Raw genomic sequence first — 20,002 nt, forward strand, 5'->3', positions numbered from 1 at the left:
TCTGAGGGACCGGCCACAAACAGTGAGGGTTGGGTCTGTCATATCCACCCCACTGAAGCTTAGCACTGACTCCTCACAGGGCTGTGTGCTCAGTCCGTACCTGTATTCACTGTACATATGTGATTGTGTACTGTCAGACCCATCTACTGTTTTATTTATTTATTTATTTATTTATTTATTTATTTATTTATTTATTTATTTATTTTTGTCACAACAGTATATATAAGCATAAGCATGAAAATAACTATATAATATATAAGCATATATATGAGCATAAGTATGTAATAACTATATTAATTGGATATAATGAAAAGAAACAATAGGACAGGAACGCTAGGCACGTTTGTGCACTTATGCATGCCCCTTATAGACCTCTTAGGAATGGGGTGAGGTCAATAGTAGAGAGTTTTTGGTTAAAGTTTTAGGGATTTTGAGAAGAGACCACAGAGTTAGGTAGTGTGTTCCAAGCACTAATAACAGGAGTCATATTTTCTGCAATCAAGATTGAAACGGTTAACATTGAGTTTAATCTATTGTTTGCTCTTGTATTTTTATGATTGAGGCTGAAGTAGTCTTCAACAGGAAGGACATTGCAATAGATGATTCTATGAGTTAAACAAAGGTCTTGTCGAAGGCGGTGGAGTTCTAAGTTTTCTAAATTCATGATTTCAAGTCTGGTGGCATAAGGTATTTTGTTGTAAAAGAACTGTGATCATTAAGTTCACAGATGACACCACAATACTGCGTCTTATTACAGGTGAAGACGAAACAGCATACAAGGGGGAGGTTCAAAAACTTTCCACATGGTGCTTAAAAAACAATCTGCATCTGAACATCAGCAAGACCAAGGAGTTGGTGTTGGATTTTCGGAGAAAGAGAGAGGAATCTGCCCCACTTTACATTGAAGGGGTCTGTGTAGAGAGAGTTTCCTCCTTTAAATTCCTGGGAGTCTATCTCAGTGAAGATCTCACCTGGAAAAACAACACGATCCAGGTGGTCAGAAAGGCCCAACAGAGACTTCATTTTCTGAGGGTCTTGCGTAAAAACAGGGTGGAACAACAACTGGTGACCTCCTTTTACCGGTCCATAATAGAAAGCGTCCTCACTTACTGCATCACGATATGGCATGCTGGTCTGACAGCCACGGATAGAAAAACATTACAGAGGGTGGTGAGTACAGCACAAAACATTGTGGGCTCTCTCCTGATACCACTAGATGAGATCGTAGGGCTCGCTGCCTTAGAAGAGTGAGGAAAATTCTCAGGGACGACTCTCTCCCCAGTCATCACTTTTTTACCCTCCTACCATTGGGAAGGAGATATAGAAGTGTAGCCAGCCTCACAAATAGGCTGAAGAACAGTTTTTATCTGTGAGTTATCAGATTCCTGAATGAGAAACGACATCATAACTATGTAGTATGATGGACTGCAGAGCCAGCTCAATATGTAACATGTTCACACTGGTGCAATAGGACTGGGTGTTTTGTTAATATGATTTATTGGGTTAGGGATTTTTTTTTTGTCTTCACTGTGAGTTGTATTGTGTTGTGGGGGGTGCACTGAGGGAGCTCAACCAATCTCGTTGTACATATGTTGTGCACTGACAATAAAGATTTGCATTTGAATTTGCAATAAGGAACCATTTATATGAGAAGATAGAGAAGACGCTGTGGCTGCCTGAATAGCTATGCTTTCATATGCCTTCCAGAGAAATTTGATGTATTTGACTTAGTTCTTACTTTTGATTCCAGGTACCTATCAAGGCCAGTTCACCAATGGCATGCGCCATGGTTATGGAGTTCGTCAAAGTGTCCCATATGGTATTGCAGCTGTGGTCCGCAACCCTCTAAGAACCTCCCTTACCTCCCTACGGAGTGAGCACAGCAATGGCACGCTGCTACAACACGATTTGCCATCAGCAAACCTGGAACATGTTCCAATGTCACCCACCATAACTCGGGGTGGCTTTGCTCTCAGCTTGTATGCAGATGCTGATGCTGGAAAATTAAAGAAGGGGGGACTCTTCAGGAGGAGCTCCCTTTTTGGGAAACTCAAGAAATCTGACTCCAAGGCCTCTTTGTCCAGCCAAAGGAGTCGACTCAGTTTCCTTAAGAGTGAGAGTGGGATGAGCTCTACAGGTAGTGATGCTACCTCCACTGCCAGTCTGGGAGAAGGAGTAGAAGGAGAGGACTTTCCACCTTTTGATGCTGATATTGATGCCACCACCACAGAATCCTACATGGGAGAGTGGAAGAATGACAAGCGTTCAGGGTTTGGCATAAGTGAGAGATCAAGCGGCCTGAAGTATGAGGGTGAGTGGCTAGATAACGTGCGGCATGGATATGGTTGTACCACGTTGCCTGATGGGAAGAAGGAAGAAGGAAAATACCGCATGAACGTATTGATCAAAGGCATGAAGAAACGGGTGATACCTCTAAAAAGTGCAAAGATAAGGCAGAAAGTGGACCGGAGCATAGAAGGTGCTCAGAGAGCAGCAGCCATTGCCAGACAGAAATCTGAGATTGCAGCTTCTAGGTAAGGATCGTGAACTTGGAATTTTTGGGTGGCTGTCAAGTAGAAACACCATCCAGTGCCCTTTTGTAATTGAATTCTATTTGCAATTGTTGATCAAACCTAAAATACTCATTAAACAGAACTTCCATTTGTAGTGGCTTCAACTTAGAGATCTTGAAAAAATATATCCAAGTCAAGATATATTTAATATAGGGGAACAGGGCTTTTGGGGAAAACAAACCAATATTTCAATTAATTAATTAATTAATTAATTTAGTCAAATACATATTAAATAATATATAAATATAAGCATGAAATGAATATATAAAATGAATACAACTAAAGGGAACATTAGGACAGGAACAGTAGGCACGCTGGTGCTCTTATGTATGCCCCTTACAAACCTCTTAGGAATGGGGTGAGGTCAACAGTAGACAGTCTTAAGTTAAAGTTTTGGGGATTTTGGGATGAGAGCACGGAGTCAGGTAGTGCATTCAGGCATTAACAACTCTGTTACTGAAGTCATATTTTCTACAATCAAGATTGGAGCGGTTCATCTTAAGTTTGAATCTATTGTGTGCTCGAGTATTGTGGTTGAAGCTGAAGTAGTCACTGATGGGAAGGACATTGTAGCAGATGATTTTATGAGTTATGCTCAGGTCATACCGAAGGCGGCGTAGTTCTAAATTTTCTAAACCCAGAATTTCAAGTCTGGTGACATAAGGTATTTTGTTGCGATCAGAGGAATGGAGGACTCTTCTTGTGAAATATTTCTGGACACAAAAAAAAAATTATAATCACAGCATCGGTTTAATATCATTTCTCAATTTGGCAATTTTAGCATATGTAGACTTCAGCTCTTGGATTTCCCAGCCAGCATGGATAGATCTGGATGGAGAGAAATCACTTTGACTTAATTCTAGCAAAATTGAGTGGCTATGGTTATTACAAAGGGATGCGGTGGCTCAGGGGCTAAGACGTTGAGCTTGTCGATCGAAAGGTCGGCAGCTCGGCGGTTCGAATCCCTAGTACTGCCGTGTAACGGGGTGAGCTCCCGTTACTTGTCCCAGCTTCTGCCAACCTAGCAGTTTCGAAAGGACGTAAAAATGCAAGTAGAAAAAATAGGGACCATCTTTGGTGGGAAGGTAACATCGTTCCGTGCGCCTTTGGCATTGAGTCATGCCAGCCACATGACCACGGAGATGTCTTCGGACAGCACTGGCTCTTCGGCTTTGAAACGGAGATGAGCACCACCTCCTAGAGTCGGCAACGACTAGCACGTATGTGTGAGGGGAACCTTTACCTTTACCTTATGGTTATTACAGTCCTCCTGATCTGGGCATTTTCTGTCTTGAATTGTGTAGTTCCCCATTCAAGATTTGTGCACTGTCTGGGGTCATCTTGAATTCACAGCTTTTACTCAGAGTAAGTGACAGCTGTGGCCAATAAGCCCTTTGCATAGCTTCATTGTGTGCACCAGTTGCATTCCATCCTGGAATGGGAGGCTTTTGTAGGTGCAATTCATCATGCCAAGTTATCTGAGTGATGAACTATGTTCCATAATGTCTGTCCATCCAGTAAGAGTTGGTGGAGTTGGTTTACCTCTTGATTAAACAATACCATCTTTTAGGATCCAGGAAACATGTCTTCTCTGTCACAATGCCTACCTTTTGGCATGAGATCCCTTTAGAGCAGAGGTGTCAAACTGGCAGCCTATGGGCCGGATGCGTCATGTGTAGCCAACAGCCACACCAGCTCCACGAAAGGGAAAAATGTCGCAATACATCACGTGACAGCAACATGATGCCATGAGTTTGACATCTGTGCTTTAGAGCAGGAGTCTCCAACCTTGGCAACTTTAAGCCTGGCGGACTTCAACCCCCAAAGCTGGCTGGGGAATTCTGGGAGTTGAAGTCCGCCAGGCTTAAAGTTGCCAAGGTTGGAGACCTCTGCTTTAGAGATTCATGTGGTTCCTACCCTGATGGTGCTCCAGAAAAATTGGCTTTTCTCCAGACTTTGGGATAGAGTGGATTTGGCCTTGCTAGTCATGTTCTGTTATCTATACAGTAGTGCATTGTTTGGATGGATGTTATAGGTTTATATTGTATTGTGTATTTTTATAATGCTGCCTGTTTTAAATTGTGAGTCATTTTGGAGTCATTTTGGTATCTAAAATCTAATAAAATAAAAAGGAAAGTTTTTAGAGAAGTTCAGTTGAGTTTATTTTTTCAATTTGAGAGAAATCATTTTGTTTTTACATTAGTTCATATAACTTGAACTTTGACATATTTTTTTCTGGAGCTGTTAGTTGCTTTCTGCTTCATTGGTTAACAAATCTTTTTTAGTGATTATTGCAGTCCTTTACAGTAATAGGATATGTCAGAAGTTGAATTTTAGGTTTATGTTCTACGACCATTTATAGGGATCATCAGTTTAGAAAATTATAAAGAAGGGTTTAGACCCTCTTGCAAGATTTCAGAGGAATGTGGATGGTTGCTATTAAGTCATCATGATGTTAAAAATCAAAAGTGTCCAAGGCCTTTGAAGCCAGTAATTCACATGCCTTTTAAGGGGAATTTACATTTCAAAGACTAGGCAAGGATGGAATAGAAACATGCATGTGAATTATCCTTAGAGGGGTAAACAAAACCATATGCAAGCTGTGCCAAGGTTTAGGTTAAGGGAGACTGTGAGGTCTTAACCATTTTAATTTTCGCCTCTCTATAGGCTCAAGTAATTACCTTACTGCCATTAGAACAGAATGCAGTGGCAGCACTGCTCAATTTAAGAGGAGTCAACACCTTTGGATGAACGAATACCATTATCACAGACCAAATATGCTTGTGATTTAATGTAGGAGGACAGAATAAAGAAGGAAGACAGGGGTATTATGACAAAACCAAAATTAAAATTGCTTTCCATTTTATGTAAAATTACTGTAAATTCAAGTAATTTAGTTCTATTAATATCATTGTAAACTATATTTTAATGCTTCCTGCTTTCTCTTAAAATTGAAATTTGGGTGGATGTTGTATGCATGACTTGGCAGAAGAGGGGTACAGTACATAATATGTAAAAGAAAGCAGAATCAACACTGCAAAGAAAAAAAAAGAATGTTGAGATATTAAAGAATAAATAACTACAAAGTATTGTCATTAAATTAAAACATTAAATTAAATTAAAATTAAACAGGACAAGAAGAAGTGGATGGAAACTAATCAAGGAGAGAAGCAACCTAGAACTAAGGAGAAATTTGCTGATAGTTACACCAATTAATCAGTTGAGTGACCTGCCTCCAGAAGATGCAGATGCTCCAACATGGGAAGTTTTTAAGAAGAGATTGGGACAACTATTTGTCTGAAATGGTACAGGATTTCCTTCCTGAGCAGTGGGTTGGACTAGAAGACTAAAAGCCAACATGGGTTTGTCAAAAACAGATCATGTCAGATTAATCTTATTGCATTCTTTGACAAAAGTGACAAAATTAGTAGACCAAAGGAATGCTGTCGATATAATTTACTTGGACTTCAGTAAAGCATTTGATAAAGTAGACCATAACCTACTACTAGATAAAGTAGAAAAATGTGGGTTAGACAGCACCACCACCAGATAGATTCGTAACTGGCTGACCAACCGCACTCAACATGTAGTCCTCAATGGAATTAAATCCACATGGAGGGAAGTATGTAGTGGAGTATCCCAAGGCTCTGTTTTAGGCCCAGTACTCTTCAACATCTTCATCAATGACTTGGACGAGGGGATAGACGGGGAACTCATCAAATTTGCAGATGACACCAAGCTGGCAGGAATAGCCAACACTCCAGAAGATAGGCTCAAGTTACAGAAGGATCTTAACAGACTAGAACATTGGGTGCTATCTAACAAAATGAAATTCAACAGTGAAAAAAGTAAGGTTCTACATTTAGGCAAAAAACCCAAAATGCACAGGTACCATATATGTGGTACCTTGCTCAATAATAGTAATTGTGAGAGGGATCTTGGAGTCCTAGTGGACAACCATTTAGATATGAGCCAGCAGTGTGCAGCAGCTGCTAAAAAGTCAACACAGTTCTGGGCTGCATAAACAGAGGGATAGATTCAAGATCACGTGAAGTGTTAATACCATTCTATAATGCCTTGGTAAGGCCACACTTGGTTGCCACGATGTAAAAAAGATGCTGAGACTATGGAAAGAGTGCAGAGAAGAGCAACAAAGATGATTAGGGGACTGGAGGCTAAAACATATGAAGAACGGTTGCAGGAACTGGGTATGTCTAGTTTAATAAAAAAAAGGACTAGAGGAGACATGATAGCAGTTTTCCAATATCTCAGGAGTTGCTGCAAAGAAGAGGGAGTTGGGCTGTTCTCCAAAGCACCTGAGGGAGAACAAGAAGCAATGGGTGGAAATTGATCAAGGAAAGAAGCAACTTAGAACTAAGGAGAAATTTCCTGACAGTTAGAACAATTAATAAGTGAAACAACTTGCCTGCAGAAGTTATAAATGCCCCAACACTGGAAATTTTTAAGACGATGTTGGATAACCATCTGTCTGAGATGGTGTAGGGTTTCTAGTCCAACCCCCCTGCCTGGGCAGGGGGTTGGACTAGAAGGCCTCCAAGGTCCCTTCCAACTCTATTGTTATTATTATTATTACCTCTGAGGTAATTTAATTTTTATACCGCCCTTCTCCCGAAGGACTCAGGGCGGTTAACAGTTAGATAAAATAACAATCACATGCAACACAATAAAACCAGAATTAAAAAACTTATTCAATTTAGCCTATAATTTAAATATAAAATACATAACATTGTAAAACCCCAATTAAAATCCTATTAAAACCCATTTTATGCCAGTCCTGCGTGGAAGAATAAATACGTCTTTAGCTTGCGGCGAAAGGTCCGGAGGTCAGGAAATTGATGAAGTCCTGGAGGAAGATCATTCCAGAGGGTAGGTGCCCCCACAGAGAAGGCTCTCCCCCTGGGGGTCGCCAGCCGACATTGTTTGACTGATGGCACCCTGAGGAGACCCTCTCTGTGGGAGCGCACCGGTCGGTGGGAGGAAAGTGGTAGCAGAAGGCGGTCCTGTAAATATCCTGGTCCTAAGCCATGGAGCACTTTAAAGGTGGTAACCAACACCTTGAAGTGCACCCAGAAGACCACAGGCAGCCAGTGCAGCTTGCGCAGGATAGGTGTTATATGAGAGACACGAGTGGCTCCCTCTATCACCCGCGCAGCTGCATTCTGGACCAACTGGAGCCTCCGGGTGCTCTTCAAGGGAAGCCCCATGTAGAGAGCATTGCAGTAGTCCAGGCGAGAAATGACGAGGGCATGAGTGACTGTGCATAGGGAATCCCGGTCTAGAAAGGGGCGCAATTGGCGGACCAGGCGGACCTGGTAGAAAGCTCTCCTGGAGACGGTTGTCAGGTGTTCTTCAAAGGACAACCGCCCATCCAGGAGAACGCCTAAATTGTGCACCCTCTCCATTGAGGCCAATGACTTGCCCCCAACAGTCAGCAGCGATTGCAGCTGACTGTACCGGGATGCCGGCATCAACAGCCACTCAGTCTTGGAGGGATTGAGCTTGAGCCTGTTTCTCCCCATCCAGACCCGCACGGCCTCCAGACACCGAGACAACACTTCGACAGCTTTGTTGGGGTGGTCAGGGGTGGAAATGTACAGCTGAGTATCATCAGCGTACAGTTAGTATCTCACCCCAAAACCACTGATGACCTCACCCAGCGGCTTCATATAGATGTTGAACAGGAGAGGCGAGAGAACCGACCCCTGTGGCACCCCACACATGAGGCACCTAGCGGTCGATCTCTGCCCCCCTGCCAACACCGTCTACGATCGGTCGGAGAGATAGGATGAGAACCACCGAAAGACGCTGCCCCCCACTCCTAAACTCCCCAACCATTTAAAACCGTGTAATGAAAGATCACCCCATTGTTCTTCATAAAGATATGGAGATGAACAGTTTCATTTTGAACCAGTAGCATGGATAGCATTCTCAAGATAAATTTGAACACATAAAATACATTTAGCATTTTTGTTAGGTAGACACCCATCATTAAATACTAGTACTATATTTAGCACTGTTAACTGCTTTAAAGTCAGGCATGGATATACTGGTATGGGTCTGCTTTTTTTATCTGTTCACCTTTGAGAGCAAAATTTTGCTTTGATATAATTTTCCACAGATTTTTTTTTTAAAAAAACAAGATCTTCAGAATTTTCCCTCATATTTACATTTTTAAAAACTGCATGATGTGGTCAAGATACCTCTTCCATATTTAACCAATAAAGAGTTTTATCTGCTTCCATGCAACCATCCCTTCCTCCCTCGGAGTTCTTGGAATAACCATGAGAACAAATTTGGAAGCTCTATCCTTAGCAGATCCATGGTGAAATTAATACTAGTAGAAATGAAGTTGCTATTTTAATGTCTTAGTTGGTTTTTAATGAAGGGGGTTGTATTTATTACCTGGTCTTTTTTTTTAGTATACATTGTCCATATTGAGCAACCATATAACTGTTGAAATAAAAGACATATGTTCTTCCGCAGAAAAACATATAGAATACGCATAGAGATTATACTTGCTTTATAATGCTAACTACAAGTCTTTTCTATTTTTTTTTAACTTTTAAGATGTTTTGTGTATTTAAAACTATGCCAGCCCTTTGCACACTGTAGGGATCTTCCCTACCCATGTTGGAACAGTGATGTTACCATTCAATACAATATTCTCAGAAAAATCCATAATAGAATTCTTTCTAATCCATTCCTAAATTGAATGCAGTACATGGATTTTTTAATTAGTACAAGAATCAATGTATTTGCAGAGAGATCAACTGGATCATACAGTTAGCATTGCATGTCTAAGCACGAGCTTCTGGAGTTGCAACATTGATGGCAAATCCTATGTTGATTAACTAGCAATGTTCCAAATGTTCCTTTTGTTAAAACTGCAAAAAAACAAGCTCTTGAAAGAGTTTGTTCAGATTTGTGCAGCAAGTCATTGGAACCATAGACATGTTGGGTTGTCTGGCCCAGCAGCTTAAAAGAGATTCATGCAAAGCACTCTACCCCATAGTAACATACCTACAGCTTTTATTTTAAACAAAACATGATGGACAGTTTTTCTGTAATGATCAAACAAAACAAACCTATATTTACAAGCAGAAAAATTAGTCTACTACAGAAGACCCATTTGAAGACATCTTTACCCCATCTGTTTTTTTTGTCCTTGAAATTGAGCCTCCAGTGCCTGTTCTACATTGCCTCAGTATAGATCTATATTGAAACAACGTTGTAATGTAAAGGTGGGATAAGTTTAAAAAACGGTTTTGATCACATTTGTGGAAAAAAAACATGAAGAGCAGCTACAAGGCTATGACTAATGATGTTGGAGTGGCACCGGGCCATTTATAAAAAGCTCTTTTTATAAAAGGCACTATTTACACTTCAAATCAAAGGGGGAACTCTGAGTGGTTTACATCAGGGATTGGAATGCTTCTCTCTGTTAGCACGGGTTGGACATAATTTCCTATTAAGGAAACTTTTGAGCAAAAGAAAGAAGATACATAGAGCCATTTTCTTCCTCCATAGGTCTTGCACAAATGCAGCTGTTTGAGGCTTTGCAGAGATACTCCACAAGATCAGGTCTTCATTTTCTTCATACAAGGTTAAGAGTGAGCAGTGTAGCTATCACAGTTGCTACCATGATACTAAATCATTTAGACTGTTTAAAAGAGAAAGAACTGGAGAGGAAGCATCAAAAGTCTACTCTCCAAGCTTGGGAAATGAGAATAGGGTTAGAAAAAGTCATTCAAAGTAAAAAAGTAGAAAGTGGAAAACTCACTAATGATTGGAATCTGAAGTGCTGCTGCTGCGGATGAGTTGTGGTTTTACCGTTTGATGAAAATGTTTGTATATATTTGTGGTGGAAAAGATACATTCCTTTATGTTGGTGATCATGAGGAAAGAGATTGAAAATAAAGCTGCCAGTATAATGTAAATGCACGATACAACCTCTGTTGGAATATTGTAGATGGTCTGATCACTGTGCCACAAGAGGGATGTTTAGAACGGAGGAAAGTGAGAAAAGAAGTAGAATGATAAAGCTGTGGAACAATGTTAATATCAATTAGAGAAAGAAAATTACAGCTGTGTAAAATAATGAATGACGTAGCACAACTTTTGTTTGGTAATATCAGAACATGCATTATTAATCTTACAGAGCTGGGATTTCTAATTCATTCAGCATTTAGAATTCATTAAAGCTAATGATGTGCAAAAGCTATATAATCCATTCCTAGAAGGTTCCAGGAATGAACTATGCTATTTAGCACATTGGAAGAGAAGCCACCAATTTAGATTGGTTTAAAGTGGAATTAGAAAAAATACAGATAATAGAGCTATATTAAATTTTACTTTTAATTATTGTGTTTGTTAAGTAAGCAAACAAATGCTAGGTAGTTGGATGGCTTCCTAGACTGGTTTAGTTGCTCTCTCTGTGGACAGAAACTAAATTAAATTGGCCCTTGATTGGTTCTGAGTCTTAATGCCAGGTATATGTCCTATAAATGTAGTCGAAAGCATTGGTGTTGAGTGCAGGTCAAAATTTTCAAGATGGCAGGGATATATAAAAAAAGTAAGGATTGGGTTGTACATTATGGTTGCCACTTTGCAGATTTTTTACTTGCCCTATAGAGGCCAGTGATGAAAGTCTCTACCTTTTGTTTTCTTAATTCATCAATTGTCTTATGGAATAATAATATATTTTTAAAAAACCTACCCGCTGAAGGCATTTTGGATTCAACTATTATATTTATATGCTATCTTTATGCTGTAGAACTCAGCAACTCATAACCCACCTCATATTTTTCCTACAATAACTACCTTTGAGAGGTGGGTTGGTCTGAGAGAGTGTGAATGGCTCAAAGTCACCCAGTCGTCAACCCTAAGAGAGACTAGAACTCATAGTCTTTCTGTTTCTAGTTTAACAATTTAACCAAGCTAGTTCTCAGTACTGTAATTAGTACTGTACTGGATCACTTGAATATTTTTAAAAGATATGCAGCCATGGCAAGATGCTGATGAAAAAGATAAGAAAATTCTCAGCAACTAAAATGCATCCCTCTATGTTTAAACAACTTCTTTTCAATATTAGCTTTAGTATGTATTCTTATTAAACATTGCTGCTCTGAGCCAGTGGTGGGATTTAAATAATTTAACAACTGGTTCTTTGCCCTAATGATCAGCTGGGTGGGCGTGGCCATGGTGGGCGTGGCCAGGGGGTGTGACAAGCAGCACTCGGCCTCCTGCACCCCCCTGGAACCAAAAACAGGCCGTGGGGGGGAGAGTACCATCCCCGCCCCCTGTTTTGGGCCCAATAGGCCTCCCTGCAGCCTCCTGGGAGCAAAAACGGGCAGCGGGGGCCCCTGCACCGCATCCCTTGAACCCCGTTTTGCATCTAGTATGCCTTCCTGCACTTACCTGAGAGCCAAAATGGGGTGCGTGGGGACTCCTGGAAGGGGTGGGGAGGGGAGGGGCAGGGCCAGCCACCCACCCAAACTGATCCGAACCGCTGAATCCCGTTACTGCTGCTCTTTTTTCCATAGTTACAAAAATTGACACTTCTTATGAAGTGAGGTCTCTTATGGCATATATTTGCATAATCCAAAAGCAATTATAACAATAAGAATGTTTCTTTTATCATACGTTTTCCAGATGGGTTTAACTATAGTTGCCATGTTGGTTGATGTTAAAAATTTTAGTATTGTATAACAAACTCTGAGAACCAAGTTTGATGTAGTAGTTAAGGCATCAGACTAGAAACTGGGACCATGAGTAATAGTCCTATCTTAAGCACAATACCAGATAGGTAACCTTGAGCCAGTCATTCTCTTTTACCCCTAGGAAGCAGGCAATAACAAAGCATTTCTGAAATCTTGCCAAGAAAACTGCAGGGACTTGTCCTGGCAGTTGCTAGGAGTCAACACTGGCCCGAAGGCATGCATACACGAACAGATTTGGAGGACATTTACTCAATTAAGGCTGCTTTAAAAATTGTTTTACTTATTTCTCTTTTTAAAAAATCTTTACAAATATAACAGATTTAGCATGCACTTTGCCTAGTTTCTCAGAGGACATGTGAAGGACCATACGATTTTTTGGAACTCTCTGTTTAAAGATGGAAGGCTCTGCCCTATTGAAGGGAAGATAGAAGCTCCTATTTCTTCTTCTTTTCTTTAGCAGTAGGTTTTTTTGCCTCCATAACATTATACAGATTTTACAAGAGCGCAAGTGTTTTCCAGAACAAGACTTTTATTGCCATTTACTGAGCAGCACAGGTAGTTCTAGATTTACAACTACAGTTAGGATCAGAACGTTTGTTGCTAAGCAGTGTACTTTGTTATGTGAGTCATGCCCAATTTTATAATATTTTTTCCATGATTGTTAAGCAAATCGCTGCAGTTGTTAAATGAATCACATAGTCATTAAGCAAATCCAGCTTCCCCCATTGACTTCGCTTGTCAGGTGCTGACTGGGAAGGTCACAAATGGTGATACGTGCCAATTGCCAATTACCTTAATTTTGATTAAATGACTATGTGGATGCTGCAATGGTTAAGTGCAAGGATTGGTCATAAGTCACTTTTTTCACTGCTGTTACAATTTTGAATGGTCACTAAATTAATTGTTGCCTCTATTAATTGACTACCTCTATAGCCTTCCATATGATCCCATTCGGTCTTTTACTTTTCCATTAAAAAAAAACACCATTAAGGTAAAGAAAAACAAAACCAGTCAGAATTCTTTCATTTGGAACCATCAAATACAAGCCATTTTACAGTGAGCCAAGCTCATCCATTGCTTTCTGTTCCTCAGGAAAGAAACAGAATTATTAAAACCTTAAGGCGGGGTGTCCAAACTTGGCCCTTTGAAGAATGGTGGACTTCAACTCCCAGAATTCCCCAGCCAGGATGAGCTATAAATATGAGCAAGTTGCTGGCTGGGGAATTCTGGGAGTTGAAGTCCACCACTCTTCAAGGGGCCAAGTTTGGACATCCCTGCCTTAAGGGATTTGATTTGGTGCGCAATTAAGGCATTAGATTAGAAACCCAGAGACTGATCCCACCTTAGGCATGAAGCCACTGAGTGACCTAGAGCTAGTCATGTTCTCCCAGCCCTAGGAAGCAGGCAATGGCAAACCACTTCTGCAAAGTCTTGCCAAGAAAACTTCAAGGACTTGTCCAGGCATTTTCTGAGAATCAAACAGAACTCAATGGAAGAAAAAAAATTGAAACCTTAGGTTTCCATAGTTCATTTGCTTTCTTTTTGCCTCTTTTACTGTCTTGCTTCTAAAGTGACTTTTCTGCATATTTGTGTTCCGTGTGTCCACCAAGCTCCCCCTTAAAATAACGAAGCTGTTAAGACTTGAATTGGATCCTTGGTATCACTTTCCTGGGCACTTCTGGCCAATCACACCCCTAAAGCACTGTCAACTTATATCTCCAGTGTGCTCAGCATTTCACATCGCCTTGACATGGAAAGCAATGGGAGTCTCCTCGGGAGACACGGGTAGAGCATGGTGTAAATGACGCATTGAAAGCCCGCAGTCAGCAGAGATGTCTCTGACTAAATAAGGGAAAGCATGGCATTGGTTTATCAGAGGGAGAGAAGAATGCAGCGACTGAGAGCCAATGTTCTTATCCAGTAAAACAGGAATGTATGTTGGTGGGTTTTAACGCTATGCTATTATGAATGGAATGGCATATTACGTATAGACTAAGTCTGAGCTATGCTAAAACTAAAATGTGAAACAAGAGCTTGTGGCCTGAGGCAGCAGGCTTATGTTTATTTTTGTTGGAAAAGGATGTTTCCAGTCCTCATTACCAAAAACAAATTTATTTTTATTTGAAAGATTTGGGTTGGAAAATTAAAAATAGACTTTTTTTTATCCAGTATAACACTGTTTACACAGTTGCCTGGCCCTCTTCTTTTCCCTTAATGTTGCAGTCCCAATAAGTTAAACAAATGATATTTAACTGTGTTCTTTATTGAACGTTAAAGCAATTGATTTGAGTGAGGTATATTAAATCGTTCTTCAAACTGTCACCCTAATCTGTCACTGACAACTGTGACAAAACTATCAAGGAGAGGCATTTTGGACAATATGAAAGGTAAACTCACCATATAGGCAGTCTTCAACTTATGACCACAATAGAGCCCAAAATTTAGGTGGCTAAGTGAGATAGTTGTTGAGTGAGTATTTCCCTATTTTACAACTTTTCTTGCCACAGTTGTTAAGTGAATTACTGCAGTTGTTGTTTTTTTTAATTCAAAAAGTTTTACAGAAAATTTCCCCCCTTCCTCCCCCTCCCCTCCCCCCTCCCTTCACAACCCCCCTCCCCCCCCAACTTCCCAGAACGAGCACAAGGTATAGTTAAAAATAAAACAAACATATGCTAAAAAATTTTCATCCCTTAATTATACCCCTACAATCATCAATTCCTAACTTCCCCCGAAAACAATCAAAAATAATACATCATAATCATTCAAAAACAGTCTGATAACTCTTAGTCTGATATCTACTTTGAATATAGTCAATCCATTTTTTCCATTCCTTTAAGTATCTTTCTTGCGTATTGTCTTTCAAAAAGGCTGATATCTTCGCCATCTCAGCCAAATTGGCAACTTTCAATATCCATTCTTCTATTGTAGGTACTTCTTTTTTCTTCCAGTATTGTCCTATCTTGCTGCTGTTATTAGATTTAAAATCAATTTAGTCTCAATTACTGTACAGTCCGTAATAATTCTCAACAAAAAAAATTGCGGCAGGAACTTTATCTTCTTTTTCAAAACATTTTGTAAAATCCACCAAATTTTTATCCAAAAGGCCTTTATATCCTTACAAGTCCACCAAATATGAAAATATGTAGCGTCATCACAATTACATCTCCAACATTTTGCTTGCATATCTGGATACATACACAATAATTTCTTAGGATCTAAATGCCATCTATAAAACATTTTATAAAAATTTTCCCTCAGATTCTGTGCCTGCGTGAATTTAACATTTCTAACCCAAATTTTTTCCCGTTTCCAATAATATTGGCTCCTGAAAATTTTGTGCCCACTTTATCATACAGTCCTTTACCAAGTCCCTTTCAGAATCTATTTCAAGTAACACATTATACAATCTCTTTATATGCTCCTGAGACTGATTTCTAATTTGCTTTACCAAATTTCCCTCGTTCTGCTCTATACCAATTTTCTGATCTTCCTTCCATCTAGCACGTAGTTGCTCATATTGATACCAAGTATAATTTTTCCCTTCTTCTTTTAGTACGTGCAGAGATTTTAATTGCAAATTACCTCTTTCAGTATACAAAAGATCTTTATATGTAATCATTTCCTGATTCTGTTCTATATTTATATTCTCTATTATATGTCTAGGACTTGCCCATATAGGAACCTTATAATTTAGTTTATAAGAGTATTTTTTCCAAACACGCAGAAGAGCAGTTCTTAACACATGATTTTTAAAGGCCTTATCCACTTTTTTGTCATAAATTAAATATGCATGCCATCCATATAGCAAGTCATAACCTTCTATATTCAAAATTCTTTCCTCCGTTAAATTAAACCAATCACTTATTGCAGAGAGAGCAGCTGCTTCATAGTATAATTTAAAATTGGGCATTTTTAAACCTCCCCTTTCCCGAGAATCTTGAATTATTTTCATTTTAACCCTAGCTTTTTTACCTTCCCATATAAATTTGTTAATTCCCTTCTGCCATTCCTCAAGATTCTTATCTTTCTTAATTATTGGTATCATCTGAAAGAGGAATAAAAATGTAGGTAAAACATTCATTTTAATAGCAGCTATTCTCCCCAGCAAAGATAATTGCAATTTTTTCCAAACAATCAACTCCTTCTGAACTTTTTGCCATAAAACCTCATAGTTATTCTTATACAATTTCACATTTGATGATGTAATATAGACCCCTAAGTATTTAACCTTCTTTACAATTTCAAATCCTGTTATTTCCTCTAGTTTTTCTTTCTGTTGTCTGGCCATATTTTTTATTATCACTTTTGTCTTTTTCTGATTTACCTTAAACCCTGAAACCTTCCCATATTGGTCAATTATTTCCCACAAAGATTTACTAGAATTTATAGGGTTTGTTAAAGTAATCACCAGGTCATCTGCAAAAGCTCTCAGCTTATATTCATGTTGTCTAGCTTTAATTCCCTCTATCTCCTTTACTTCTCGTATTTTATCCAATAATGGTTCTAGAGTTAAAATAAACAATAATGGTGATAAAGGACATCCCTGTCTTGTTCCTTTCGCAATCTTAAAAGGTTCTGTTAAGCTACCATTGATTATAATCTGTGCTGTTTGCTCTCCATAAATTGCCCTAATTATTTTGTAAAACCATCTCCAAATTGCATCTTTTCTATTAATTTAAATAAAAAATCCCAATGCAATCGATCAAAAGCTTTCTCTGCATCGAGAAAAATAAATGCTGCTGGAATAAAATTTTTCTTTTCTAAATACTTCAGTAAATTAACAACCTGCCTAACATTATTCCTCATCTGTATCCCTTTTATAAATCCAGATTGATCATTATGAATTCTTCGCTGCAAAATCAACATTAATCTATTAGCTATTATTTTAACAAAAATCTTATAATCATTATTTAAAAGTGAGATTGGCCTATAGTTCCCAGGTTTAGAACAATCCTGTTCCTCTTTTGGTATCAATGAAATAAAAGAGGTTCTCCATGAGGGGGGAATTCCCCCTCCTAATTGTATCTGATTAAATAATTCCTTAAGTGGACCTAAGATCTCATCCTGTAAATTCCTATAATAACTAACTGTAAGCCCATCCGTACCAGGAGTTTTCCCCATTTTTAATTGTTTAATTACCAAAATAATTTCTTCAGAGGTTATAGGCCGATTCAGTTCATCTGTTTGTTATAAAGTTAAATTTTTAACCTTATATTCCTTCAAATAATTATCAATATCCCTGTTCAATATATTATCTTTAAGATATAAATTTGTATAATATTCTAAAAAAGCTTTTTTAATTTTATCCTGTTGATATCTCTCTTTACCTTTATATTCTATTTTTTCTATAGTACGTTGTTTTTGTCTTTTCCTTAAGGTATATACTAACCACCTACCAGGTCTATTTGCATTACAAAAAGTATTATGTTTGGCATATTGTATATTTGTTGTCACCTGATTTTATTTATTTATTTTATTTATTTATTATTCATATTTGTATACCGCCCTATCTCCCGAACGACTCAGGGCGGTTCACAGGCACATAAAACATTTATATACAAATTAAGATAATCATTAAAAAACTTATTCTAATGCCAAATTATTAAAAAATATAAATATAAATATTAAAACCAATTTAAAACCCCTATAAATTTAAAATCTAAGCCAGTCCTGCACAGATGAATAAATGTGTCTTGAGCTCGCGACGGAAGGTTCGGAGGTCCGGAAGTTGACGGAGTCCTGGGGGGAGTTCGTTCCAGAGGGTGGGAGCCCCCACAGAGAAGGCCCTTCCCCTGGGCGTCGCCAGATGACACTGCCTAGCTGACGGCACCCTGAGGAGTCCCTCTCTGTGAGAGCGCATGGGTCGGTGAGAGGTATTCGGTAGCAGTAGGCGGTCCCGTAGATAACCCGGCCCTATGCCATGGAGCGCTTTGAAGGTGGTTACCAAAACCTTGAAGCGCACCCGGAAGGCCACAGGTAGCCAGTGCAGTCTGCGCAGGATTGGTGTCATACGGGAGCCACGATCAGCCATTATCATATTAAATTGATTCTGTAATAACTTTATTGCATCTTTAAGTTTTTGATCATGCGGGTTATGTATTAATAATTGTTGTTTCTTATAAATTTCCTCTTCTAGATACCTACGCTGTCTTTGTTGCTTATTTCTCTGTCTATTATTAATATATATTAATACACCTCTCTTAAAAGCTTTACTGGCGTCCCAAACCATTTCTATCAATGTTTCGTTATTCAAATTATAATCAAAAAATTCTTTCATCTGCTTTTTACATTGATTTACATTATCCTGATATCTAAACAAATTTTCATTTAATCTCCAAGTTCTTCTACCTTCTTTTCCATATTGCAATTCCATCCAAACAGGACTATGATCAGACAAACATCTTGGAAATATCTTAGTTTTCTTCACCCTAAAAAGCAAATCATTAGAAATTAAAATAAAATCAATACGTGAGAAGGATTGATGCCTATCAGAGAAAAAAGTATAGTCTCTTTCCTCCAAATTCCGCAGTCTCCATACATCTCTCAATTCAAAATCTTCTATCATGTCAAAAAAGGATTTAGACAGTTTTGCATGTGCAGGTATCTTCTTAGAAAAAATTCTCTTGTCCTTTCGTGTATCTATTACTCCATTCCAATCTCCCAATATAATACACGATTTATAATCCCATAGAATCAACTTATCATACAACATTCTATAAAATTTTTCTTGTTGCTGATTGGGTGCATATATACCAAACAAAAGGGTCTTTTTTGTTTCTATTGTAAGTTCAATAGCAATATATCTTCCGTGAATATCTGCCTCTATTAACTTGGCTGGTATATCTTTTCTCAAATAAACCACTATGCCATGTTTTTTGTCCAAAGCTGAGGCAACAAAATGTTTACCTAACTTTGAGTTTATTAAGTACTTTTGATCTGATAGTTTAATATGCGTTTCTTGTAAGCAAATCACATCATTTCTAAATTGTTTCAAATAATGAAATATTTTTCTTCTCTTCTGAGCTGAATTCAAACCACTGACATTCTAGGTCAAGATTTTATTTGCCATTACTGGCCTGCTGAAGCTTTTGAGCGATCAGCTGAAGATCGCCCTCCCGTATCTTCGGCCGTGCTCCTCCCACCGCTTCTGTAGCAGAATCCTGAACTTTACTTTGAGTTTGTTGCTCCTTTTCTTTACGCTTAAGGGCTCCCCTCGTCAGTCTTTGTTCTTGTAGTTGTTCCTCAGATGGTAACATCACTGGAATCACCTCAGCTTCCACACCCATTTGAGTCTCTTGAATTCTTTTTTCTATTATTTCTACTTCAAGTTTCAGCATGGTAGAAAGAAAATCTTTGGCCTTAAGCACTGTATCAATACGATATCTCCTTCCTTGATAATACACTGTCAAACCAACTGGAACCTCCCATCTAAATTGAATCTGGTATTTCTTAAGTTCTTGTGTAAAAAATGTAAAGTCCTTTCTATCCCTTAACATCTTGGGAGGAATCTCTTTCAAAACCTTCAGCTCCTGTTCTCCTATTTTCAAGTTTTTCTGAAATGCAACTTGCAAAATTTGATTTCTCACTGTTCTTTTCAAAAAATAAACCACAATGTCTCTAGGAAGTTTCTTCTGCCTAGCAATCCAGGAATTAACTCTATAAATTTTGTCAATTTGATAAGCAACCTCT

At 38.7% G+C, this 20,002-nt stretch overlaps 1 protein-coding gene across 1 annotated transcript in view; it reads left to right on the forward strand.

Moving 5' to 3' along the window:
- The window catches only part of JPH2 (junctophilin 2), a 97,392-nt gene that overhangs the window by 14,504 nt on the left and 62,886 nt on the right, over nt 1-20,002 (forward strand). The window contains exon 2 of the mRNA XM_058177706.1: nt 1,751-2,534. Within this exon, the coding sequence (XP_058033689.1) occupies nt 1,751-2,534 (784 nt within the window). The remainder of the gene's footprint in view (nt 1-1,750; nt 2,535-20,002) is intronic.

Source organism: Ahaetulla prasina, chromosome 3 (assembly GCF_028640845.1).
Source record: "Ahaetulla prasina isolate Xishuangbanna chromosome 3, ASM2864084v1, whole genome shotgun sequence".
Taxonomy (NCBI): Eukaryota; Metazoa; Chordata; class Lepidosauria; order Squamata; family Colubridae; genus Ahaetulla; species Ahaetulla prasina.